Genomic DNA, 26,759 nt, shown 5'->3' on the forward strand with positions numbered 1-26,759 from the left:
ATTCTTGAAATTGGCAGTGAAGGTAGGGGTGGGACGTCTAGCCATGGTGAGGATACCAGGTGGTGAGAACGGCACAAGGAAAAGCTTAGTGATGTGACAGAGAAGGGATCTGATTTAGCTGAGATCATAGGAACTGTGAAAGAAAGGGGGGGGGAGATGGAAAGAAGATGAGATGGAGTCAGATCCCCTAATCAGTGTGGGGAGTTGGGACATTATTCTTTCTATAGTAAGAGACTGACATGATAACAGGCAGGGCAACCAAGTGGAGAGGCAGCTTTGTGCAGGTGGTCAGGAATGAGGAACTGGAGGTTAGGGACCTGGTAGGAGCTAGGACAATGGCCAGGGTGAGAAGAGTGATGGCCACACAATGAAAGAACTTAATATTACGGTTGGGTTCTTACTACATCCCAGGCACATTATATTCCTTGTTTATCTTCCACTGCAGGCAATGCTATTTAACCTGCTGTTACATAGAAAGGAACTGAAACAGGAGTTTTAAATTTAACTTATTCAAGATCAAGAGACCGTGTTCCAACCAGAAGTGTCCGTGTACAAGACACGTGTTCTTTGACATAGCTCGGATGTGAATTACAGCCTTTCCTACTATAGCTTTTGATTCTTATAATTAATCTCCTGGGTTTGCCAGATACTGCTGAATTTGGAGCAAATTTTATTTTGTTTTGTAAGGCAGGGGGGTAAAATTGCAAGAAGATGAGATTGCAATCAAGGGAATGATCATACGAAAAAAAAAAAAAAAGGAATGATCATGCTGGAAAGTGGCCCCCCCTGCTCTGATCAATTTACAAAAGGAGTCACCCCTCTCCAGGCTCAGTCCTTCTTTGCTACCTCTCCTGTGCCAGGCCCTGGGAGCTGACTTTCAGAGTTGAACAGCAATTATCACGCAGGAAGTTTTCATATTTAAAATTGCCTTGATTAATTAGCTCCTCTGAAACTTGTTTAGGAGTGAAATAAATTCTTTTGAGTTCGGTAATTGTGGATCTCTGAGCACCCAATCAATCCTAATGATACCCAAGGCATCTTGTTAGAAAGAGATCAGTAAGAATGTTGGGCCTCGAAGCTTTGGTCTCACACAGGCAAGAAGAGTGTGAGTTAGCATTCTGCTGTAATGGTTTCTCTGAAGAGTTAACCACTGATGGCTCAGGTCTCAAACTCACATATGGCTTTTTTGAGTCACAGAGATGTTAGCAGTGAAAACTGCCTTACACCTACACCGGGCTGAGCCCTTTCTTTGTTAAGTGAGGAAACCCATCTGCTCAAGGTCATGGAGTTAGAGGCACAACTTGGTCAATAAACCTGGTCCCCCTGATATTTAGAGCAATTACTCCTTGTCGGGTACCTTGACACCTGCTCCTGAAAAAGAAAGGAAAGAAAGAAGGAAGACAGGAGGGGAGGAAGGAGGGAAGGAAAGAAGTGAAGGGAGAAGAGAAAGCTCCCATAACTCTCACATTGGGAGGGGGTATTAGGCATTTTATAAGTAACTCATGACTATTTCCAAAGAACTTCCCCCCACAAAAAGATAATTATGTTCTTATGGAATTTTAGAAAGTTGTGATACAACAGTAAAGAAGAATTTTTTAAAAAGACAGTTAATGCTTTCTGGTACTTTCTGATGAAGCCAATAAAGAGAAGGAAATAGTTTGCAGCACTCAGGGAAATAATGACACTACTTTAAGACTTTAATTCATCTCTTTTTACCCATTTTTTAAAAATTAGATTTTTTTTTCTGTGAGAAATATTTGATTGATATAATCTCTTAAATAGATATGGCTGTGCAAATATATTTTGTGTTTTCTTATATATGTAGACTTTGCACATATGCATGATACAGCAAATATATGACACGGCAAACATTATACTAGGTTGGTGTGGGTTGGGGGGGAGGTTCTGGAATGAAAACTTTAAATAAATATTACAGTGCTAAGGTTTAAGATAAAAGATAAAGGTTTAAGGTTTAAGATAAAAGTGAGAAAGCTACAACAAAAACCCACGTGGGATTATGCAAAACAGTAGTAAGGGACCCTGGTTTTATTGCATACGCACTCATCAACTCAAAATGGATTAGAAATCTAATCCAATGGATTAGAGATGTAAGACCTGAAAGTCTAAGAACTCCTAGAAGAAAAAGTAGAGGAAAATCTCCTTGACATTGGTCTCGGGAATAATTTTTTTTTTTTTTTGATTTAATATCAAAAGTATAGGAAACAAAACAAAAAAACAAATAAGTGAGACTACATCAAAATGAAAAGCTCCTGCACAGCAAAGCAAATAATAAACACACTGAAAAGGCAGCCCATTTACTGGGAAAAAAACATTTGCAAACCATAGATCTGATAAGAGGTTAACATCCAAAATATATAGGGAACCCTAAAAACTCAGTGGCAAACCAAACCAAACCAAACCACAAAAAACCTGATTAGTAAATGGGCAAAGAACATTCATAGACATTTTTCCAAAGAAGACATATAAATGGCCAATCAGTGTATAAAAAAATACTCAAGACCACTAATCATCAAGGAAATGCAAATCAAAAGGACAGTGAGGCATCACCTCATACCTGTTGTGATGACTATTATCAAAAAGACAAAAGAGGGGCACCTGGGTTGCTCAGTTGGTTAAGCGGGTGACTCTTGATCTCAGCTCAGGTTTGATCTCACGATCAAGAGTTCACGTCCCACAATGGGCTCTCTTAAAAAAAAAAAACAAGACAGAAGATAGCAAGTGTTGTCAAGGACATACAGAAAAGAGGATCCTTGTGCACTTTTGGGAGGAATATAAATGGTTACAAGCATTATGGAAAACAGTATGGGATTTCCTCTAAGAATAGAACTACCATATGATCCAGCAATTCCACTTCTGGGTATATATTCATAGAAAACGAAATCAAGACCTTGAAGAGATATTTGCACTCTCATGTCTTTTTTCCCTTTCTTTCTTTCTGAGATAAATTTTATTGAAAACACTTCAAGGGAGCAGTGAACAGGAGAGACCTTGAGGGGTTGTGATGAGGGGCCACAGTTGTATGGTGGAGTGGGGAAGTATGGGAATGAATGGAATTTTCCCTTTTTTTTTTGTAAATGTGCCTGGGTGTAAGTTAGGTCCTGGTGCCTTGGTTAGTTAGGTCCTGTGGCTATTTTGGGGTGGGTCACTTATTCATTGCATTTACCTTGGTGTTCACTGTCTGCCCTTGTGCCTTGCTCAAGTTTCCATTGTTCAAGCCTGTTGCCTAAATGCAGCCTCTACATTCCCTGCTGACAGATGGACAATGACAAATCTTTGGCATTTGTGTGAGTTGGTGGGGGGGAGTCTCATTTTTGGTAGCTTCTTCCTGCTGAATGAGGGGGGGCAGAGATTCCCTACTTATAGGTCAACATTGGTCAGATGGGGGAATTTACATATAGGAGTTGCAAAAGATAAAGGCAACTGAATCCAAGGTAGACAACATGTCTGAATCTCCCTGAATAGAAAGGATTTCCGTAGGCTGGAAGTTATGGCAGTGAAGGAGTTTTGTCTCCAGGAGGAGAGACATCAGAAAAGACAAATTGGGGCACCTGAATGGCTAGTTCTGCTAAGCATCCAACTCTTGATTTTGGCTCAGGTCATGATCTCAAGGTCATGGGACTGAGTGCCTCATTGGGCTCTTGAAAAACAGAACAAAAACTATGAAATGCTATATACGAATTTCAAGTACGTATAAACTCATACATAAAATGAATAAAATTAAATACTGAAAGGCACATAATATTTTCAACATTCCATTATGGTTTTTACAGCTCACTCATGAAGGGTGTTAGTTTCACAAAACCCATTGGAAATCTTCATCAATTTCCTCAAAGGTTTCTCTTAATTTGTGTATCTCAGTTCTCTTTGAAGCTCTACTAGTCATCATCCATTATTGGTTTTCCTTCTTTTAATTGCTAGATGGCTATACGTCAGAGCCTCAGAGCTAAGCAGATGTACCTGCAAGGGGAATATCTAGCATGACAATCCCCTCCTGTCATCAGCTTTCATTGTGTTTGTGTTGTATCCTCGGAGGATAATATAACGAAGAAAACCAAACTTGGGCCTTCAAATATGTTGACTTTTTGTTTAGGCATGTTAACTATTATGAAGTAGAGAGGTTTATTTGAGGGTTCAGAATTTCTTAAGGGGTTATGTTTTTGAATATATATATATATATATTTTTTTTTTTTTTTGGTATGTGTGTGTTAGGCCTTCTGTTTCTTAACATAACCACATAATGTTTGGGATTTGGATCATAAATACAGACCACAGAACCTCTGTGCATATTCCATTTCTCTCTTCCTCCTGGGTCGGTGTCTCTTGCATTTAGGAGTATGGTAATAGAGCTTTCTTCTTCTGGTGGGTGGCTGATGCTATTGTCAATTTGTCTCCCCACTTTCCCATTATTATACTCTTCTTAGGGTGCTGCAGGGTGGGATTTTACAAAAATATTAGTCAGCAATCTCTCATCACCAGAAAAACTTCAATTTCTGAAATTTTAGTGCCTCACCTCCTTGAGAAAGATGTAAAATGCACTGCAATGTTCAAAATTGGGAAATGAAACATCAGGAACAATATGAATATTAGTTCTAAATTTATGTATTGATTATTGTGTGTTCTAAACAAGGCTCTAAGCACTTTACATGTATTAACTGATCAAATGATTTACAGGTTTAAATGCAGTTGCTGACATTTTCTAATTTTTAAAAACAATTTTATTTCTTAAAGAACCGTTATCTTATAATTTTTTCTGTTAATTTTTGTTAATTTTTTTTCTGTGAATTTCTGTTAATTCTGTCAATTTCTGTTATATGTTGCTTAGGAAAGTTCTCCACTGCTCTACACAGGTTTTTCTCTCTTTGAACGGTTTAAGGTTTGAAGGAGTTAATATCCATAAAATGCTCCATCCTGTGCCTGGCATTTTACAAACACTTAGAATTGCAACTTATTCCTCTTACTAAGATTTGAGAATGGCAGACAGATGTGGAGTGCCCCCGAGTTCCCGATGTTATACACTGTAGTTTGTACAGAGTGCATTGGGTTGGTGATCACTAAGTACAAAGTGCAGGGAGTGATTAATTTTGTTTGTGCAGGGGGCGTGAGTAATACCCAATGTATTAGGTTAACTTCTGACCTGAAGTGTGTGGCTTGAGTGGAAGCATGCCAGATACAGTAGCATGCAAGGGTCTTTTAAGCACAAGCAGCATGCCCAAATCCAAGGAGAGGTGGTAACTGTGGAGGCTTTTCAGGCAACAGCCCGCGTTCTGAGGGTCTGCATTATTGAGGGCATGGTGGTAGCGAGGAGCAGAAGTGGCTGAAGAGGTTGTAAGGCTGTGGCTTATGAGCCTTTGTGTCGTTCAGAGGACCTTAACACATTATCTTGTCAAGTTACCGTGTTAGTCTGAGGTTGTTGAGATGGACAGGGGACTTATCATAGGGTCACACATAACAGTGTTAGCATTTTTTTTTCTGATTTAGTTACTATTTATAGATGTGCTAATGACCCACTCTAATCTGTCTGGTCATATTTTTGCGGCATCTCCCCCATTATGCAAGAGTCTCTTACTAAAGTTGACGAATACAGTCAGTGACTGTGGTCCTGTTCCTTCTTTTTATTCCTCTAAAAATGGCCTCTGGTCCCTCCTTGACACAGTTGCACCAAGCATCTCTGTCCTTTTGCAATCTCTGTGTGGTTCCTAGTGATTCCAGGTGCTCCATGAAGTTTTCCATGTCTCATCTTCCATGAGCTCCCCCTCCATTCTATGCTTCAAGATTGGCCACGTGTGGGTGAACATAGTGTAGGTTGTGTGCGGGACAGAAATGCTCTTCAACCCCACCTGGAGTGCTGATACAATGTTTCGAAGTCGCAGTATAGGGATGACCTGTAGGTTTTACAGAGACTCAACGATCTATATAGCACTTTGTCTGACATAACGCTGTCTCTTAAAATGTCAATGGCTTCACATTGTCCACAGAATATACTCCATAGTCATCAACAAAGTCTTCCCAGTCCTAAGTGGTCTGGTCTTGCCCCCCTCTCCTGCCTAATTCAGTGTTGCTCCATTTATCTGTTTATCAGGGTCCAGCCACCCTGAACTACCTTCACTTCCTTGAACCCACAGTGTTTTTCTCAACTCTGAAGTCTGTACTTCTCATAATCACTGTAATACTGTTCTCCCCATCCTCCTGGTAGCCTGCCACCCCGTCTTTGTCACCACTTTGCCCAGTGAACTCCTGTTCCTCTTATCCCTTATTTCTAAGTTTAATATTAACTCCTCAGATAAACCTTCCCTAAGGTTATATGCTATGTCGGGTCTTGTAATACACTTTAGTATTATGTATATTTAGTGTTATGTATATTTAGTATTATGCCTCTCTGACACTAGTCTTAATATATAAATATGTCATATAATTATTTGATTTCTTCCCTCATGTGGCAGTAAGTTCCAAAAGAACAGGCACTCTATCTCTATTTTTAATTTTTACTTGTTTTTTGATTTTAAGCGATATTTATTAAAACCTTTATATAGGTTATCTTATTTCATCCTCACAACAATTATATGGGGAAGACAGGCTATTTCCATTTTATAGATAGGAAATCTGAGGCTAAATGAGTTTAAGTGTACTGTTCCTGATCACACAAATAGTGTGTTGTAGACTTGAGGTCCATACTTAGGCACTCTCTGTCCTGGGCTTCCTTCTCAGCCATTATAAACTCACCTAAGACCTTATCTTGACTCATAGTTTTATCTCCCCCAACATCTAACCCAGTGCTGGATACACAGGAGTTGCTTGATAAATATATTTCAAATGCATAAAGATAATCACGGTCCGGTGTAGAGAAAAAGTTCGCTCTAACCATGTGACTTGCTCTGTCTCTCAGTTTCATTTCTCAAATTCCATCTCTCAATTTCATTGTTTGCAAAAAGGCACATTTTATTAAGTGGTACTCTGTGTGGTTCAGAGCGAAAATTCTGGTCTTCATTATCTTTGTTATTACTGTTGTCATTATGGACTACAAATAATACCTGAGTATCTATTATGTGCAGACAATTCTATTGGTTATTCTTTCTGCTGAATTCTGTTTTATATCAAATATGCAAATGAAAATCACAAAGGAAATGGACTTTACTGGTTAATTGGACCAATTATATTCATGATAAATGATCTCTCCCTTCTTCATTCCAGAAGGATAACGGAGTATTATAATTGTTCACTTGGCACCAGAATAGCACATGAAGATATGATTTGCTTTTAGTGGCATATCCCAAAGGGAAGCTCAGGCTTATATTTTCTCTCAGCATTGTTACCATTGGAAGGAGGATTCCCATGGAGTAAACAGTAGGCACTTTTTTTTTCCTAAGGTAACATGAAAAGTTGTGGACTTGAGTTGAAATTCAAATGAAGTCACTATTTACGTTCATGATGTAAGTACTGTGTTTAACCAGAGGAATTCCATCTGTATATCATTATATGGACAAAAACCCCCTACAATTCTTAATGTAATCAAGCCATAACATAGTTTGGTTTTGTGAAATACAGTAAGGTTTTCTTCCTTTTTAACATATGTGAAGAAAAAAGCTGAAATGTCTCCAAATGTCTTGCGTTCAATTCCTATCTTTTTCAGTGAAACAGGCAATTAGATATGTATGTGATGGAGGTTTTCCTTCTCGTGAACCTTCTGTAGCTCTATGTACTTGTGTTTGGTCCCTCCTTGTATTTTGCAGAAAACTTATTAGCCCTTAAAGTAGATCAGAGTAGAAATACTAACTTGAGTCAACATTTTCATGACCTTAAAACATTTCTTTTTCTATGTTAGGCAGTGCAAGGAACAGGAGCTCCTTAAGAGGAGGAGTACAATTGTATCTATCATCTATTATCTCTATCTATCATCTATCTATTATCTATCTATCTATCTATCATTTATCATCATTTATCTATCCATCTTCTATCATCTTTCTATCATCTATTTATCATCTATCATCTATTATCTATCACCTATCTTCTCAATCATCATCTATCTATCATCTATATCTCTATCTCTACCTCTATGTATATGTAATATATATCTATTTCTCTCTATATGTCTGTCTGTACCTATAACTATATCTATGTGTCTCTATTTTTCACCTTCTTTAATATCTGAGATCTTTATAGGGAAATACAGATATAGATTTGATGGCAGATGCATGTGGCCTGGAGAGGATTGAGAACTCAGAGCTCAGTTCCTTGTAGATGACCACTCTCAGAAGCATCTATTTCTTAGAAAGTTCTCCCTATGAGGAGGTATTTGAAAGATGGGGAGCAGAGATATTTTATGGGAAGAAGGTTTCTGAGCAACCTGTGACTCTAGCAAGGCATGCAGCCAGATTTAAGTCTATGAATGAATGACAAACAAAGGTAGCTCATAAAGATCTTTTTTGGTTTGTCTCCATATATAAGAATACTGTTCAATATATTTTGCATTATATGTCATGCATTCTTTTCACAAGGATTCTTGGAAGAAATGATTTCAAAGTTGGTAACAAGAATGGTAATGTTTTGCCCAAATTCTTGGTTGATTTACTTGTCTTTTGGATGCTACTAATTGTGTAAACGAGCTGGTGAAAAGTTTGAGGGGAATTTGTTGTCTGTACAGAACAGTGGTTTAGACTTGCTCCTGGGCAACAGGTTTTATTCTTGGCTCTATTTTGTGTTGGTCTTGCTTTTCCTTTTCATGTTTTCTTTTTTATGTTGTTTACCTGTGTCTTATGTCTCATGCTAGACACCCTCAATCTTTTGTTAATTTGTAAAAGTATTGACATACATAGTCACATATTTATATATTGACATGCATTTTTATTTTATATTTTAATAACTGGAGAGGCAAACAGGAGAGATTGGGGAAGAAACATCTTTTACAATTTTCATTACCAATATAGTTCTGCAGTCTAGCCCAGCAACTTCCCAGCTTGTGTGACAGACACATAATGAAGAAGGGAAGTTTTCTGTATAGCAACATGTGAAACTCTGAGGAATCAGCATAGGTACAAGTGAAAGTCCTTGGGAGGTAAAGCAAATATATCTGAAGGACAGACTATTGAGGTGAAGAAACTGTAAAGTCAGAGAGAATGCAAGTCATAGTTTTAACTTCCAGTTTTCAGAGGGCTTAATCACATGTGTGGCTTCTTGAAGGCCCACTGAACTAAGGAAAGTAGGTGAGACAATAGTTTTAAGTATACCACATAACATAAAAGCAAAATTAAGTTTTTTTCCTCAATCATAAGAGGTTTTAATTTTGACTTTTTAAAAAAGATTTTATTTATTTATTTGAGACAGAGAGAGAGAGAGAGAGTGAGAGAGAGAGAGAACACAAGCAGAGGGAGTGGGAGAGTGAGAAGCAGTCTCCCAGCTGAGCAGGGAACCCAATGCAGAGCTTGATCCCAGGACCCTGGGATCATGACCTGAGCTGAAGGCCCATGGTTAACCAACTGAGCCACCCAGGTGTCCCTCAAGCATAAGAGAATTTTAAAACCTTGGATCTAAAGCAGAAATATTAGCTCAGAACCCTGACAGTGGTAATTTAGCCCTTTTTTAATTGTGCTGTGCTGGAGGAGTCGGCATCCTAGGGGCTTAACACAGACAAATGGAGATGTTGCTTCCCACTTTGCCGGCAACACACCTGCCTCCTGTGTCTGCCTCAGAAGGAAAGAAGACTGTCAGGGGTCGAATTCCACAACCTCTTGTACTAGCAAATCATCATCATCTTGGAGGCACAAAACAACACAAATTTATTCACAGTTCTGGAGGTCAGCAGTCCAAACTCAATATCACTGGGCCAAAATCAAGGTGTTGGTGGGGCTACTCTCCACCCAGAGGCTCCATTGGAGAATCCAGTCTTTGCCTCACAGGCCTGGTGGTGCTGGCAGTCCCCATGGTTCTATCCCTCCAGTCTTTGCTTCCATGGCCACACTACCTCCTCTTCCTGTGTCTGTAGTCAAACCTCCCTGTGCCTCCTCCCTATAAGGATATTTGTGATGGCACTAAGAGCCCACCCTGATAATCTCCCCAACTCAAGATTTTTAATTTTGAACCCAATGAGTCTTTCCCCATATAAAGTAATATTCCCAGGTTCCTGGAACTAGAACCTGCATGTCTTTATGGGCCATATGCAGCTTACTGTTTTGCTCCAAACCATGCACTTTGGCCAGTTCAGTGTTTTGTTTTGTTTTAACTTTTTGTAGGAAATTCAACCACATCATGAACACAGTTAGCCACGGATTAACATTTTGCTTCTTTTAAGCATCCATCTGGTGGTAGCTATGGCTCACATTCCTATTATCAAAGGAAAACTGTTATTTAAATTGCACACTTTTTACTTGATGCATAGCTGTGTTCCCAGTTTTGTGGATAAAAAGTTGAATAAAATAAAGTTATTGCTTTCAAGGATATTCCAAAATATGATTAGAATAATAAAAAGTATCCTTCTGGGTGTAATTCTCTAGTAAAGACAAAAGGAGTCAATGACCAGCAGAGAAACCAGAGCGTTACTTCATGCTTCCTTTTTTAACATCTATCACAAGGCACTCTATCAAGTGCAAAGAGAAAAGATAACTCAATCACCCTCTCTGGTAAAGGAGAAAAAATTAGTTGAGAAATATATGGTGACAGGGAATAAAGGGAACAGCATACTGAGTACTGTAAATGGTATTTTAATAGCTTTATATGGTGATGGATGGTAGCTACACTTATGGTGAGCATAGCATAATGTATAAACTTGCTGAATCACAACGTTGCACACCTGAAACAAATGTAACATTGTGTGTCAGCTATACTCAAAGAAAAAAAATATGGTGGTGCCTGCTATGTTATGTGCCTGATAACGGATATCCCCCCACAGCATAGAACTAATTTCTCAGTGGTCTGAAAAAAGTGATATCCGCTATGGCATGAACATGTCTCGTGTTGAACAACATACATGCATCACTTGGGTATTTCAGGGATCTAAAATGGCAAATGATAGGGGAAGTTGATATATGGATGTATTGACATATTTATTAATCTTTTCACAGAAAAGGACCATAGAAACCCAAAATCAATGGATGAGAAAAATTTCACCAAAGTGAAAGAGTTTATACTTTTAGGGTTTACATCAGACCTGTGGTTACAGAAAGTACTCTTTGTCATTTTCTTCATCATCTATGTCGCTAGTCTTTCAGGGAACATCACCCTGATTTCTCTGATCTGTGCTGATTCTCGGCTCCACACAGCCATGTATTTCTTCATTGGGAACCTGTCTTTTCTGGATCTCTGGTATTCCTCTGTCTACACCCCAAAGATCCTGGTGACCTGCATCTCAGAAGACAAAAGCATCTCCTTTGCTGGCTGCCTAGCTCAGTTCTTCTTCTCTGCTGGGCTGGCATATAGCGAGTGTTACCTGTTGGCCGCCATGGCTTATGACCGCTATGTGGCCATCACCAACCCTCTGCTTTATTCACAGGTGATGTCCTCAAGGATATGTGCAAGTCTTGTTGCAGCTTCATACCTTAGTGGCTTTCTTAACTCAATCATCATTACCAGTGAGACATTTACCCTCAGCTTCTGTGGGAGCAATGTTATTGATGATTACTTCTGTGATCTGCCCCCCCTTGTCAAACTGGCCTGTGATGTGAAGGGGAGTTACCAGGCTGTGCTCTATTTCATACTGGCCTCCAATGTCATTGCTCCTGCTGTGCTCATCCTTGCCTCCTACCTCTTTATCATTGCTGCCATCTTGAAGATCCGCTCCACCCAAGGCCGCCTCAAGGCTGTCTCTACCTGTGGCTCTCACCTGACAGCTGTCACCTTGTACTATGGCTCTATTCTCTTCATTTACTCCCGTCCAAGTACGAGCTATGCCCTGGAAAGGGATAAAGTGGTGTCGGTGTTCTATACTGTGGTGATACCATTGTTGAATCCCTTGATCTATAGCTTAAGAAATAAAGATGTTAAAGATGCTCTGAAGAAAATGTTAGATAGGGCACCAATTTTTAAATGAAAATACTTGGGAAACATGACTGTATCTTTTTTCTAAGTCATCTCCACATCATGGTTATTAGCCTAGACTCTCAGAAATAACAAAAATAAAAAAAAAATTACTGGATAATGTGGAAACACTTGACTGCAATTGTCTTTTTAAGTTGGCACTAATGTATTTGAGTAGGTGTGTAAAATAAATAAGGTTGGTATATTTGAAATAACTGTTATGCCTGCTACCTGGGACTAGTCTAAAATTCCTGAGATTCTGAGAAGGGTGAAGAAGAGTTTTTGTTTTGTTTTGTTTTGTTTGTCATGATAAAAAGGTTTTTTTTTTTTTTTGGCAACAGATACAGGGAAGAGCAAATATCTCAGAGTCAGAGTGAGCTTTCAGTGAAAGAGCATTTCCTCAACAATTATAAAAATCAAGGGTAAAAGAGGAGCAGTTGTATGAAGACCAAAAATGGAGATGTAGATAGAAATAGGTAGGTAGAGAGGTAGAGAGACAGATTTCAAAAAGCTTTTACACCCATGAGAAGATTCATTGTGAAAATCTCTGCTAAGTGAAGAAATGAATAGCCTTTAAGGTTCTATGAATGTTTGTGTTTCTTTGCTTGTTCACCTTTATGCATGAATTCATTACAACTTAGAGAATATTTCATTATGGTGTCTCTCATTTCCTAATTTTAAGTTTTTTTTTACGTATAAAACATGAAGCTGTGCTCACACAAAAAAGCCCTAGTGTTATTAACCAAGTATATTCATTTGCTAGGGTTGCCATAACAAAATGCCATAGACTGGGTGGCTGAAACAACAGAAATTTATTTTCTCACAGTTCTGGAGCAGAAAAGGCCAAGATCAGGGGGCCACTCAGGTTGGTTTGTTCTGAGGTCTCTTCTCTGCTTGTAGATGGTCACCCTCTTGCTTTCTCCTCACTTGGTCTTTTCTGTGCACAATTACTCTTGTACTTCTTTGTGAGTCCAAATTTCCATTCTTCTTTAATGAAGACTTAGATCAGATTGGATTCTGGCTCACCCTAACCACCTCATTTTTAAAAAATCACTCATTAAAAACCTCATTTAAAAAAATCACTTAAAAAAGATTTATTTATTTGTTTTAGAGCGAGACAGTATGAGTAGAAGGGAGAAAAGGGTGAGGGAGAGACAATCTCAGGTAGACACCATGTTGATCATGGAACCCAACAAGGGGCTTGATGCCATGACCCCAAGATCATGACCTGAGCTGAAACCAAGAGTTGGACTCTTAGCCTACTGAACTACCAAGGCACCCCTTAACTTAATCACTTCTATAGAGGCCCTATCTCCAAACACACATTCTGAGTCACTATTAGTCAACATACAAATTTTAGAAGGTTGCCATTCAATCCATAATATGAGGGTTTAATAGGATTTTTCTGATGAATGAGATGGGGAAATGTAGCCTGGAAGCACGGTACAGACAAGGAAGCATAGGAGATCTGGCAGTAGAAAAAATTATGGACCACAAATGATACACTCTAAAAAAGCTTATTTAGAACAATTTGAAGAGTTTCTATTATCAGACACGTTTGTGATTATATTGTGATTTAATGGTAAGACAGTGAGATTTTAGTAAAATATTTTTCATTTCATCATGTCCTAATTAACACACTATCCCAATACTGTAAATGAACTCTAATTGATTCTTTAGAGACTGAAGTGTATATTTCTGTTCTGTGGAAGAGGTCTCAAAGGTCTGTGAGAAAATGTACATATCAAGTCCAACAAAGCATGCCAAAATGTCAGAGGAAAGGGAAAATCCTGTCACTTCCAGTATCTGTCCTTCCTTGCAAAGGGTAAGCAACTAGAACCAGGGGCAGATAAGTGTTTTGGTCTCTCTTTGGCCTCAGCTAAATTAGAAGGGGGATACAGAGTCAGGCATGGCTCTCAAAGGATCATTGTTACGCCAAACACATATACAGAAAGACACAGTCTTCTAAATAAGAGTCCACGAATGAGATGCCTCACTTTCATCTAGAATTTGCAATTCAGTCTGGTAGTTATGTTGGGTCACCATGTATTCACTAACACAGTGGGGTAAACAAAAAGAGAATATGGTTGACCTACTTTTGGATTATAGTGTCCAAGCTACACTGTGTGATATTTTCACTTCTTGCTACTAGTTTTCAGGTATTAGAGGGACACATTCTCCCTCCAAATGTTTAGTTCTCCAGTAGAGGAGCAGGAAACAGGAGAATACACATCTTGAGAAACTATTCTACATGGGATGCTTTAGCACGATTGGCTCAGACTTTTTCTGTGTCTTTTATTTCACATCCACACTTTCATTGCAATTTATTTTAAAATTTTAAAAGATTTTATTTATTTATTTATTTGACACACAGAGAGAGATCACAAGTAGACAGAGAGGCAGGCAGAGAGAGAGTTGGAAGCAGGCTCCCTGCTGAGCAGAGAGTCTGATGTGGGGCTTAATCCCAGGACCTGAGATCATGACCTGAGCGGAAGGCAGAGGCTTAACCCACAGAGCCACCGAAGTGCCCTTCATTGCAATTTATTTTAAATTCAAGATGGATTTTAGGACATCCTGATGGTTATGAGGGTAATGATTAAGAGTCCTTTAATAATCTTCCTGCTGAAGTGATACAGTACACTGAGTAATAAATGTCTAGCTGAGGGTAAATTTGTTTTAAGTAGTTTGTATGAGGTTAGAAGTAGACAATACTTTGGGGGAAAAGAGCTTCAAGATATAAAGATAATTACCCACTCATTCATTCTAGAAATATTTATAAAGTGCCAATTAGTTGCTGGGAACAGTTCTATATGTGCTGGGTACAGCAGTAAATAAAACAGAGAAATCATACTGACCTGTGTGCTGTATGCTGTATGCAGTATGCTGATAGGAAAAATGGACAACAAACTATATCCAGAAGCTAGAAGATGACGGTATGTCTTGGGGAAAATAGACCTGAATGGGGCCTCACACCTCATCTCCTGCAAATCCCATTCAAATGTCATTTTCTTATGAAGACCCATTCTTGTCACTCTATTTCAAATCCCATGCCCTCTTCTCACCAGCAATACCCATCTTCTTGTTTTCCTCAAACTCTGCTCTATTTTCCCCAAAACTATTTGTGTTCGTGTAATGCCAAAATCCTTAATATGTCTTCCAATAGGCTTTGTGAGTTGATCACTCTTGTGGCTCACCTCCTGGTTCTTCTGAACACCCCGTCTTTACTTAACCCCTCTCAACTCTTGGAGTTCACCAGACTCTCGCTCATGTGAGGGCTTTGATATATATATATATTTTTTTTCTCTCTCATGGAACTGCTTTCCTCTCCTCCTTATCCTTACAATGGGCTAGCACTGGGCTCATTTCTCCGGTCTCTTTTCAATATCTCTTCTTCTGTGAAGACTTTGAATAATAGACCAAAAAAAATCATTAATTTTTTTCAGTTATTTGCCTCTCTGGAGGGCAGGAGTAGAAGGGTAATAATAGGCACTCTCAGATATTTTCATTTCCCCCCCAAGTTTTATCGCATTGAAGGTGAACTTAATAAGGCACAGGTATTTTTCATTGTGTAGATAAATAATAACACAGCAGAGGAGGTTCATAGTAACTACTGAGATGATGGCTATCATCCACCGGGTTGTACATTATCAATATAATGACCATAAATCCCTGCCAAGATAACTATTACTCAAGCTTGAGCAAATTCAGAAAAAAAAAAATTGTAGTGTAGAAATGAACACCAGTGTAGCACAATACATGTGAAGCTCCTAGGATGTGAGATTTTTAAGGGGGAGATTATGTGAGTAATTTAGTTTGGTTGAAGTCCTAAATAGGTGAAGACAAGTAGCAAGAGAGAGTTGTAAAGGTTAAGTTAAAGCCCACTTAGGGAAGGGGGTGTAGGACTAAAGCATCTGTGCTTTGTGTGCTAATGAGATGAGATCCATTATATGGAAATAGTTGGAGGAATGAGTGATCTTCAGGATTCCAAGCTTTATCTACTACAGTTTATCAATCAAATCATGTCCTCTCTGAACATCATTAGCTACATCTGAAAGATAACAAGACCTAATATTTAAAGATTAAGATACTTCCTTTCCTTATTAAAGAGGAACAGTGGACTTTGGGGTAGAACATTACAACTGACAGTCCAGTTACAAACGGATTCTGGCTTAGCTCAAAGGAGAATGTTCTGAACATGGAAGTAAATCACAATCTTCTCTTGGTTTTAACTTTCTCCCACTATCTTTTTAACTAAGGGATAGTCCACCAACTACTGGACCAATTCCATATGTTTTGAATTAGATTTCTCCTTTTAGCTTCTCCCTCAGAGTTTTAGAGCTTTGGGATAATTTGAAAGGATTCATGGCTTCTCAGTCTGTCATTGACACCAAAGATTGTGTTTTGCTTAATATTCAGCATTTACTATATCCAAAAATAGCTCAGCTATGTATATGAATCTCATTGGTCAACAAGAGAAAGTGGGGAAAGAATGTTCTTAAAAAAAGCTTTTTTAAAGATGTTTTTATTAAGTAAAGTAATTCAAGTTGTCAGAGGATTATATATTGCCTTAACCAGGAGAGCAAAAGAAAAACCATTTACTTATAAAGCACATAAATGGCTTAGCAGTTGAGAGCACATACTCTTGATAAAGAAAATTCTGTGTTTAAATACCAGCTCTGCTATTGATCTGTTTGGTGACTTTGGACTTGTTTCTTAAACACCATGAGAATTGTAATAGTGCCTACTTTATGAAATTATAGAAAGGATTAAGTATTTCAAGATTAGAATTTAGAATATTAATTGGAGCATAGTGATTATTACATTATTATATTATATTAATTATATTATATATCATATCTAATGTAAATGTTGTATTGATAGTTACAAGAGTGGTACAGTATGTTGACATTTGTGTAATTATCAGCATAACGCCTGACACATAAATTCTCAATAATACATGAAGGATACTAAAATTTTTTGAGCACTTACTATGTACTTAACATTGGGTTTGGTATTTTCATGCATGTCTCCTTCACTCAATCAAACAACCAGTTGGGGGCTTTGTTTTTCTTCTCTGGTTGGACTAAGGGCCTTGCCCTGTGGGAAAGCCCTAATTTCACAATCAGATTCTAACACTAATACCTGTGGTCTCCCCAAGCCACAGACTGAAATACTATCATTCTAGGTAATCATGGATAAATGTCCATAAGCGTCCTAATAAGTACTGACTTAACTTAGGCCTTTGTTTATTTATTTCAATAGAACAACTGCAAAATGATTTTTTCCCCCCTCAAAGTCTTTATCAGGCTTTCTCCTCTGTGGACATGGAGGCAGGGAATCGTACCATTCTGAGTGAATTCATCTTGGTGGGTTTCTCAGCAAACCCACAGTGGCAGCTGATTCTATTTGGAATATTTCTGGTGCTCTATTTGATGACTTTGTCGGGGAACATGACCTTGGTTATTCTAATCCGAATTGATTCCCGCCTACACACACCTATGTACTTTTTCATTGGCAATCTGTCCTTTTTGGATTTTTGGTACACTTCTGTGTATACTCCCAAAATCTTGGCTAACTGTGTCTCAGAAGATAAACGAATTTCCTTGGCTGGATGTGGGGCCCAGCTGTTCTTCTCTTGTGTTGTAGCCTACACTGAGTGCTACCTCCTAGCAGCCATGTCCTATGACCGGTATGCAGCGATCTGTAACCCATTACTTTATTCAAGTTCTATGTCCAGGTCTCTCTGTACTGGGCTTGTTGCTGGCTCCTACATAGGAGGGTTTTTGAATGCCATAGCCCATACTGCCAACACTTTCCGCTTGAGTTTCTGTGGTAAAAATATTATTGACCACTTCTTCTGTGATGCACCACCATTGGTTAAAATGTCGTGTACAGATACCCACGTCTATGAAAAAGTCCTCCTGGGTGTGGTGGGCTTCACGGTCCTCTCCAGCATTCTTGCCATCCTGATTTCCTATTGCAACATACTTCTGGCTATCCTGAGGATCCGCTCAGCCTCAGGAAGGCGCAAGGCCTTCTCCACCTGTGCTTCACACCTCATTTCAGTCATGCTCTTCTATGGATCCCTGCTCTTCATGTATTCAAGGCCAAGTTCCACCTACTCCCTGGAGAAAGACAAAGTGGCTGCTCTGTTTTACACTGTGGTCAATCCACTGCTCAACCCACTCATCTATAGCCTGAGAAATAAAGATGTCAAAGAGGCCTTCTGGAAAGCAACGCAAACCATAAGACTGCAGAGATGAAGGTTATATTTTGTGGAATGTTCTTATTGCATAATTTTCCAAATTATTAGCGTATATGTCTGTTGGTAATCATTGCAATTTTCAAGTAAATACAAGTCATACTTAAAGCAATGACACATTGAGGAAACCACTCTTCGTTTATCACTATTTGGTGATTAAACTATTTTAAACCAATTAATTTCGGGTTGTTGGATGCTTTACAATATTGTATTTTACTCTTTTGTAGTGATAGATTTACATAAAACTTATTCCCTTGATTATCTTTGGGGCATCTTGGAAAGAGAAAAGGAATTGGATAGTTTTTGTATATGCAGTTTGTCTTTGAACCTTGGGAAGCAAATTTTATCGTGTGGGGAGAGGATCTAGAATGACTAAACTGCTGGAAATTTACTCAAAATTTTATAAATATTTATTTTTAGTAAGGCATTCTCTCCATACTTCATCTTAAAGCTCTGAGTATACAGAAAATACCTTTGTAAACCTTGAGTCTTCTACATCGACTATTAGCCGTATGTTTAAGAGTTCTTTAGAATGAGGAAATAAACAGCCAAAATATCTTTCTACATCCATGAAGAGATATGTGTCTCTGAAATTGTATATCACCTCAGAAAAGTGATCTCTCCACAGAGAATAGAATAAATATTCTGCTTTACACTCTTTCACTTCATAACACCACATGTTCTCTGTGAAGGAAAAGATCAAGACCAAGTGGAACAAGCCATAATCAATAAGTTGACTAACAAAATTCTACTCTGTTCTAGACTCACCACTTCTTTTTTTTTCTCACCAGAGGATTTTAAGCATAAAGAAACTTACAGCTCAATATTCAGTACATAACAAACTTAATTGATTTTTTTAATACTCCTTAAAACCACAGTGAAAATTCAGGATTATTAGTTACATGTGACAAATGAATAGCTTGTGCCTTACCAGTCAGTACTTTATTATTGAAAGACTATAGCTATTACTCTAATGGCCACAGTCATTAAATAAGTAAATAAATTTATTTATTTTTCAAGATTTTATTTATTTTTGAGAGAGAGAGAGAGAGAGAGATATTGAAAGAACAAGTGGGAGGAGGTGCAGAGGGAGAAGCAGAATTTCTGTGGAGAAAGGATCCTGATGTAGGACTCAATCTCAGGACCTTGAGATCATGACCTGAGCTGAAGGCAGAACTTGAACCAACTGAGCCATTCAGGCACCCTATAAAATGCATGTAAATTGAAATTTTACAACAAATAGGTGGAGTCACTTCAACATTTCTGTTAGCTCTGACACTTCTGATCTTTCTTTTCCTCTGCATTCATCAAATAACACCTCAATGCCTTCTCTTTTTATCACAATATTCTTAACATTTTAAAATTATTTTTTATAAATATTTTTATTTATTTTATTTGAGGTAGAGAGAGACATAGATGAAGAAAGAGAGAGAGAAATAGCAGGGGGAGGGCCAGAGAGAGAAGGAGAGAATCTCAAGCAGACTTCCTGCTGAGAACAGAACCCACCTTGGTGTTGGATCCCATGACCCTGAGATCATGACCTGAGTTGAAACTAAGAGTCAGATGCTTAACTGACCGAGCCACCTAGGCTCCCCGACATTTAAAAAAAAAAATTCTTCTATTACAAAAGTTCTGTAAGTACTGAATGAGAAGGATTTGGGATGTATTACACAAATCTTCAGAATTTCTTCACATTCCCATAAAGCTTAGTATGTAGGGGGAAAATAGGTCGATCTTAAGAAGATAGCAAAGGAAAATTTAATCTTTTAGGATCTTAGAAGCAATATATACTTCCATTTTGCATTAAGCCCTGAGGCTGCTTTTTAAAATTATGTTATTATTCAATTGAACCAATAATTTATAATATAGATTATAGTTTGATCACTAAAGCAAGTCAAACTAACATAAATAAAACTTTTTTCACTGGATCTCTTTGACTAGGAAAAAAGCTGTGCTGTTTAAAAACAGCCAGTTGCCCATGCTCCTTCTGAAACAGCCCATTCTCCCTCAGCACTGATTTGAGAAATACAGGTCAACTCAGATTTCCGACTGTGTTAACCAGACCAGTTTTTTCAGGGCTTCTTTCACGTCCTTATTCCTCAGACTGTAGATCATGGGGTTCAACATGGGGAACAGCACAGTATAAAATGTTGATACCATTTTATCCCTCTCAAGGGAATAGCTGGAACTTGGGCGAGAGTAGATGTAGAGAATGGAGCCGTAGTACAAGGTGACAGAGACCAGGTGGGAGGAGCAGGTGGAGAAGGCCTTGTAGCGGCCCTGGGTGGAGCGGATCCTCAAGATGGCGGTGATGATGAACAGGTAGGAGGCGAGGATGAGCAGTGTGGGGGCGATGACGTTGGAGGCCAGGAGGAAGTACAGCACGGCCTGGTAGCTCTCTTTCACATCACACGCCAACTTCACCAGTGGTGGGACATCACAGAAAAAGTCATTAATGACATTATCACCACAAAAATCCAAGGTGAATGTGTTGCTGGTCAGTATTATTGCATTGACAAAACCTCCAGTATAGGAATATATAACCAAACAGATGCACAATTTCCTTGACATGGCCTGAGCGTAAAGCAGGGGGTTGGAAATGGCTGCGTATCGGTCATAAGCCATGGCGGCCAATAGGTAACACTCACTATATGCCAACCCAGCAGAGAAGAAGAACTGAGATAGGCAGGCAGCAAAGGAGATGCTTTTGTCTTCAGAGATACAGGTCACCAGAATCTTTGGGGTGTAGACAGAGGAATACCAGAGATCCAGAAAGGACAGATTCCCGATGAAGAAATACATTGCTGTGTGCAGCCGGGAGTCATTACAGATCAACACCATGAGGGTGGCATTTCCTACTACAGTCAGAGAGTACACACCAAGGAATACCACGAACAGGACCAACTGCATCACTGGGTCCGTTGTGAAACCCACTAGGATGAACTCAGTTACTGTATGATTGCTTCTCTCCATGGTTTAAGGAGACCTCACCTGCAAATGAAAGAATGAAGTGCTGAATTCCCTCAACCCATACTACAGGAATGCAAGCTCTGTGATAAGCCCGTGAGATACAGTCAAGACTATAAGCTGTTAGGTCAAGTGAGATCAGAGCAGGAATTTTGCCTGACTAGGGCAGGTGATGGGAGCATTAACATATTCATTTCAATAAAATGCATTTAATAATAGGAAAGCTTGAGTGCTCTTGGTTGCTTACTTATTTTTCAAGAAAAATATTTCTTGAGCTCCAGTTGCCTTCTTGGAATTGGGATACAGCAGTGAGGACAATAGGGCTGACTCCTATTCTACGAGGACTTTATTTAGAGTCCTACATGATAAATAAACAAATACATGTGGAAATATTTTCAGTTAATGTTAGAGATATTAGGAAAAGCAAACTAGATGGTGTGGTGAAAATAAACTGGGAGAGGAACTAATTAAACTTAGACACTGAGAGGAAACAGTCTTTTCTTATTTCCCAGTTATACATGGACAAGTTACTCAAAGCCCATGAGAGATGGGAAAGTCCCTGTAGTTTAGAAAGTGGTGACAATTGAAAGATGGCAGAGTATACCACCTGCAAATATGCCTTTTTAGTACATTTTTCTTTTTCATTAATGTTGTAGCATGTATCATTACTTTGTTTTTATTGCTTTATAATATCCCTTTGTGTGGATACACCATATTTCATTTACCTATTCATCAATGGATACATGTTTTATTGTTTCTATTTTTTGGCAATTATGAACAATGCTGTTATGGGAATCCTTATACAAGTTTTGTAAAGACATATGCTTTCATATATCTTGAGTAGATATCCAGGAGTAGAATTGTTGAATCATATGGTACATCTATATTTAACATTCTGGGAAATTACCAAACTGTCTCCCAAATGAATCCTGCCATTTTTCAATCATATCAGTAAAGCATGTGGGATCCAATATTTCCTCATCCTGATACAAGTTATTATCTTTTTGAATTTAGCAGTCCTATTGGGTGTGAAGTGGTACGATATTGTAGTTTTGATTTACATTTTCTTTTTTTTAAAGATTTATTTATTTATTTATTTGAGGGGGCAAGGAGGGGCAGAGGGAGAGTGAGAAAGAGAATCTCAAGCAGACTTCCTGTTGAGCATAGAGCTGGATGGGGGGGCTTGATCCTATAAGTCTGAGATCATGACCTAAGCCAAAATTAGAAGCCAGATGTTTAATTGACTAAGCTACCAGGTGCCCCTTGATTTACATTTTCTTAATAACTAATGATATATAGTGTCTTTTCAAGTGCTTATTAACTATCTTCTTTGGAGAAATATGTATCAAAATCTTTTGCTCATCTTTTTATCAGTTTCTTTTGTCTTTTCATTGTTGAATTGTAATACTTCTTATATATTCTGGATACAAGTCTTTTATGAAATTTATTATATGCAAATATATTTTCTCATTCTCTGTTATTTTTTTACTTTCTTGATGATATCCTTTGACGTGCATGAACTTTTAAATTTGATGTTTACTTTATCTTTTTTCTTCTTGCTTGCTCTTGATGTTTTATTTAAGAAACCATTGCCTAACCTAAGTTCACAACAGTTTGCTCAGTTTTATCCAAGTGTTTTTGTTTTAGTTCTTACATGTAGGTTAACAATCCATTTTGAATTAATTTTTGTATATGGTGTGAAGTGGGGGTCCAGCTTCATTCTTTTGAGTGTGAATATCTAGTCCCAACTGCATTTGTTGAAAAGACTATTTTCCCCCACTGAATTCTCTTGGCATCCTTGCCAAAAATCAGGTCACCATTGTTTGTTTCCTATTGCCCTTGTCACAAATTACTTCACATGTAATGGCTTTAAACAACACAAATATATTATCTTACAGTTTTGTAGATTAGAAAGAAGTCCAACATGGGACCAACTGCATTGAAATCAAGATATTGGCAGGGCTGTGTTCCTTTCTGGAGGCATTGAAGGAGGATCCATTTCTTTGCCTCTTCCAGCTTCTAGAGGTTGCCCATGTTCCTTGGTTCGTGGTCCTTTTTCTCCATCTTCAAAGTCAGCACCATTGTATCTGTATGGTCACATCTTCCTTTTGGCTTCAACTCTTTTGCCTCTCTTTTTGCTTTGAAGGACTCTTGTGGTTATATTCAGCCTAGGTGATAATCCAGGACAATCTATTTTTTAAATTAATTAATTATAACACGTTTAATGTACATTTTTCTTAACATGTGGAACATATAAAGATGTTATGCTGAATAAGTCATATTCATTAAGCCAAGGGGAAAGGAGGAATTTATGTCAAAGGTTTCTTTTTACTCTTTCTTTAAAACTACATTATCTTGAAATGCAAATGTGGATTCTGATCACTGAAAAATCTTTGAAGTTGTTTTTTTATTTTTAGTTATATATATTTTTTCTTTTTTGCCTCTACTGGTAAACACTGCCTAAATCAATCAATATGCAAGCATTTCCATACCTTGATTCATGAAACAAATCGTGATCAGCTGCTCTCATGAAATAGAGCCTGACGTTATACATACAGAAACTTGTACATTACCCTCTTTTTTAAATTTTATCTATTTTTTTTTGGGGGGGGGAGATGTGGCTGTAGTGAAAAAATATATAAAATAAAAAAAAATTCATTTAAATCTATCATCCCTTCATAGTTATCATAAAAAAGAAACTAAACATTTCATACAAAAAGAAAAGATAAAAATGAGAGTATGTTTAATGTACAACACTACAAACATCACAGCCAATAGGCAGTAAACATTTTTTTAAAAATGATTATAGGAATGTGAAGAACTGTCATTTGGAAGGTCAAATGATAAACAGCAGACATGACAGTAGTGGGGCGATCATCAGGACAATTTATTTTATAAGTGACTTTATTATATTTTATTTGAAGTAAACTCTGCTCCTGATGTGGGGCTTGAACTCATGACCCTGAGATCAAGAGTTGCATGCTCTACTGACTGAGCCAGCCAGGACAATCTATTTTAAAGTCAGGTGATTAACAACCTCAATTTCCAGTTCCCATGTGTTCTAACATGTTCCTGGATTCCAGGGATTAGAACATGAGCATTTTTGGGAGACAGTACCCTACCTACCAAAACCATAAGTGTAAGGATTTAGTTTTGTGTTCTCCATTCTACTCCACTGATCTTTATGTCCATCTTTTTTTTTTTTTAATTTTTTAAAATTTATTTTCAGCATAACAGTATTCATTGTTTTTGCACCACACCCAGTGCTCCATGCAATCCATGCCCTCTCCAATACCCACCACCTGGTTTCCCCAACCTCCCACCCCCACCCCTTCAAAACCCTCAGATTGTTTTTCAGAGTCCATAGTCTTTCATGGTTCACCTCCCCTTCCAATTTCCCTCAACACCCTTCTCCTCTCTAACTCCCCTTGTCCATCTTTATGTCAGTACCTCACTGTCTTAATTACTGTAATCTTGTAGTAAGTTTTTTTTCTGTTCTTTTTTAAATTAAATTATTATTTTTATAAACATATAATGTATTATTTGCTCTGGGGGTACAGGTCTGTGAATCATCAGGCTTACACATTTCACAGCACTCACCACAGCTCATACCCTCCCCAATGTCCATAACCCAGCCACCCTATCCCTACCTCCCCCACCCACCAGCAACCCTCAGTTTGTTTTGTGATATTAAGAGTCTCTTATGGTTTGTTTCCCTCCCAATCCCATCTTGTTTCATTTTTTCCTTCCCTACCCCCCAAACGCCCCCACTCTGCCTCTCAAATTCCTCATATCAGGGAGATCATATGATAATTGACTTATTTCTCTCAGCATAATACTCTCTAGTTCCATCCACATCATTGCATATGGCAAGATTTTATTTCTTTTGATGGCTACACAATATATATATATATATATATATATATATATATATATATATATCTCACATCTTCTTTATCCATTCATCTGTGAACAGACATTTCCGCAAAGAAGACACCCAGATGGCCAACAGACACATGAAAAAGTGCTCCACATGCCTCGGCATCAAGGAAATACAAATCAAAACCACAATGAGATACCACCTCACACCAGTCAGAATGGCTAAAATTAGCAAGTCAGGAAATGACAGATATTGGAGAGGATGCGGAGAAAGGGGAACCCTCCTGCATTGCTGGTGGGAATGCAAGCTCGTGCAACCACTCTGGAAAACAGCATGGAGGTTCCTCAAAAAGTTGAAAATAAAGGTACCCTATGACCCAGCAATTGCACTACTGGGTATTTACCCTAAAGATACAAATGTAGTGATTCAAAGGGGCACGTGCACCCGAATGCAAGTTTTGAAATTGCTCTTCGATCTTCTCTTTAAAATACTTCTTATCTTCCTTTAGCCTCCCCCATATATTTTAGTTACTCTTCTACAGTTGCCTTTTTCTGTTGTTGTTGTTCAACTTTGTATGAAAACATTTAGGTTTTGTCACTTCTCAGCGTCTTCATTTCATTGTGAGGGCTCCCATGTCATGTAACATTTATGTTAAATACATTTGTATACTTTTCTCCTATCACTCTGTCTCCTGCCAATTTAATTTTCATGCCCAGCCCAAAACCTTAAGGTAAAATTTTGATCTCCTACACAATTTTCCACCACAATCATAGAGCAACCTCTCTCCTCAGTTACTGTGAAGAGGTCTTTAGCACATTTATCATATATCCCAGAGAGAGAAACAAATTGAGAATCAGAGAGAAATTTCAGAGTGGAGACCAGTAAATTAATCCATCTGGTTATGTCAGGTAACAAAATAAGTGATGTCATTGTAAGTCTTTTGGGTCTAAAAGCCTGGGACTTGACATTCTCCATGGAGAATAGTTTTTTTTTTTTTTAATTTTATTTTTTATAAACATATATTTTTTTCCCCAGGGGTACAGGTCTGTGAATCGCCAGGTTTACACACTTCACAGCACTCACCATAGCACATACCCTTCCCAATGTCCATAATAACCCCCCAACCCCCCACCCCCCAGCAACCCTCAGTTTGTTTTGTGAGATTAAGAGTCACTTATGGTTTATCTCCCTCCCAATCCCATCTTGCTTCATTTACTCTTCTCCTACCCCCTTAACCCCCATGTTGCATCTCCTCTCCCTCATATCAGGGAGATCATATGATAGTTGTCTTTCCATGGAGAATAGTTTTATAACTAGCCATGTACAATGCTTAAAAAGACACTTATCCCACCTTGATTATTTGTAATAATAGTTCTCAATTGAACTATTTGAATTTTGAAATTAAAATTGAATTTATCATATTGAAAAACTTCCACTTTATAACAAACATTTAAAATGCTTCCCTTATAGTCCTAAATGAAATTTGTGGTTAATAAACCTACCTACAGACATATGTGTGCATATGTATATAAAATAATTATAATTATAAAAGTGATATAAATGAAAAGCACTCACAATATAACTTGTATTACATGGTAGTAATTATAGGATTTATTCTGAAATAGT

General features: G+C 38.0%; 3 protein-coding genes across 3 annotated transcripts; 2 read left to right on the forward strand and 1 right to left on the reverse strand.

The window, feature by feature from the left end:
- Positions 1 to 11,098: 11,098 nt before the first annotated feature.
- Positions 11,099 to 12,037, forward strand: LOC116860486 (olfactory receptor 1013-like). Its single transcript, XM_032846541.1, has one exon. The coding sequence runs from the start codon at positions 11,099 to 11,101 to the stop codon at positions 12,035 to 12,037; it is 939 nt and encodes a 312-aa protein (XP_032702432.1).
- Positions 12,038 to 17,333: 5,296 nt separating this feature from the next.
- Positions 17,334 to 18,287, forward strand: LOC116860487 (olfactory receptor 9G4). Its single transcript, XM_032846542.1, has one exon. The coding sequence runs from the start codon at positions 17,349 to 17,351 to the stop codon at positions 18,285 to 18,287; it is 939 nt and encodes a 312-aa protein (XP_032702433.1). The 5' UTR covers positions 17,334 to 17,348.
- Positions 18,288 to 20,323: 2,036 nt separating this feature from the next.
- Positions 20,324 to 21,259, reverse strand: LOC116860436 (olfactory receptor 1013-like). The gene has a single exon (XM_032846492.1). It carries the CDS (start codon positions 21,257 to 21,259, stop codon positions 20,324 to 20,326), a length of 936 nt encoding a protein of 311 aa, XP_032702383.1.
- Between the last annotated feature and the right edge of the window lie 5,500 nt (positions 21,260 to 26,759).

Source organism: Lontra canadensis, unplaced genomic scaffold (genome assembly GCF_010015895.1).
Source record: "Lontra canadensis isolate GAN:19392208 unplaced genomic scaffold, GSC_riverotter_1.0 scaffold176, whole genome shotgun sequence".
Classification (NCBI taxonomy): Eukaryota; Metazoa; Chordata; class Mammalia; order Carnivora; family Mustelidae; genus Lontra; species Lontra canadensis.

Bases quoted from the DNA above. Each gene is read 5' to 3' on its own strand.
- LOC116860486 (XM_032846541.1), top strand. From the start codon at position 11,099: ATGGATGAGAAAAATTTCACCAAAGTGAAAGAGTTTATACTTTTAGGG.
- LOC116860487 (XM_032846542.1), top strand. From the start codon at position 17,349: ATGGAGGCAGGGAATCGTACCATTCTGAGTGAATTCATCTTGGTGGGT.
- LOC116860436 (XM_032846492.1), bottom strand. From the start codon at position 21,259: ATGGAGAGAAGCAATCATACAGTAACTGAGTTCATCCTAGTGGGTTTC.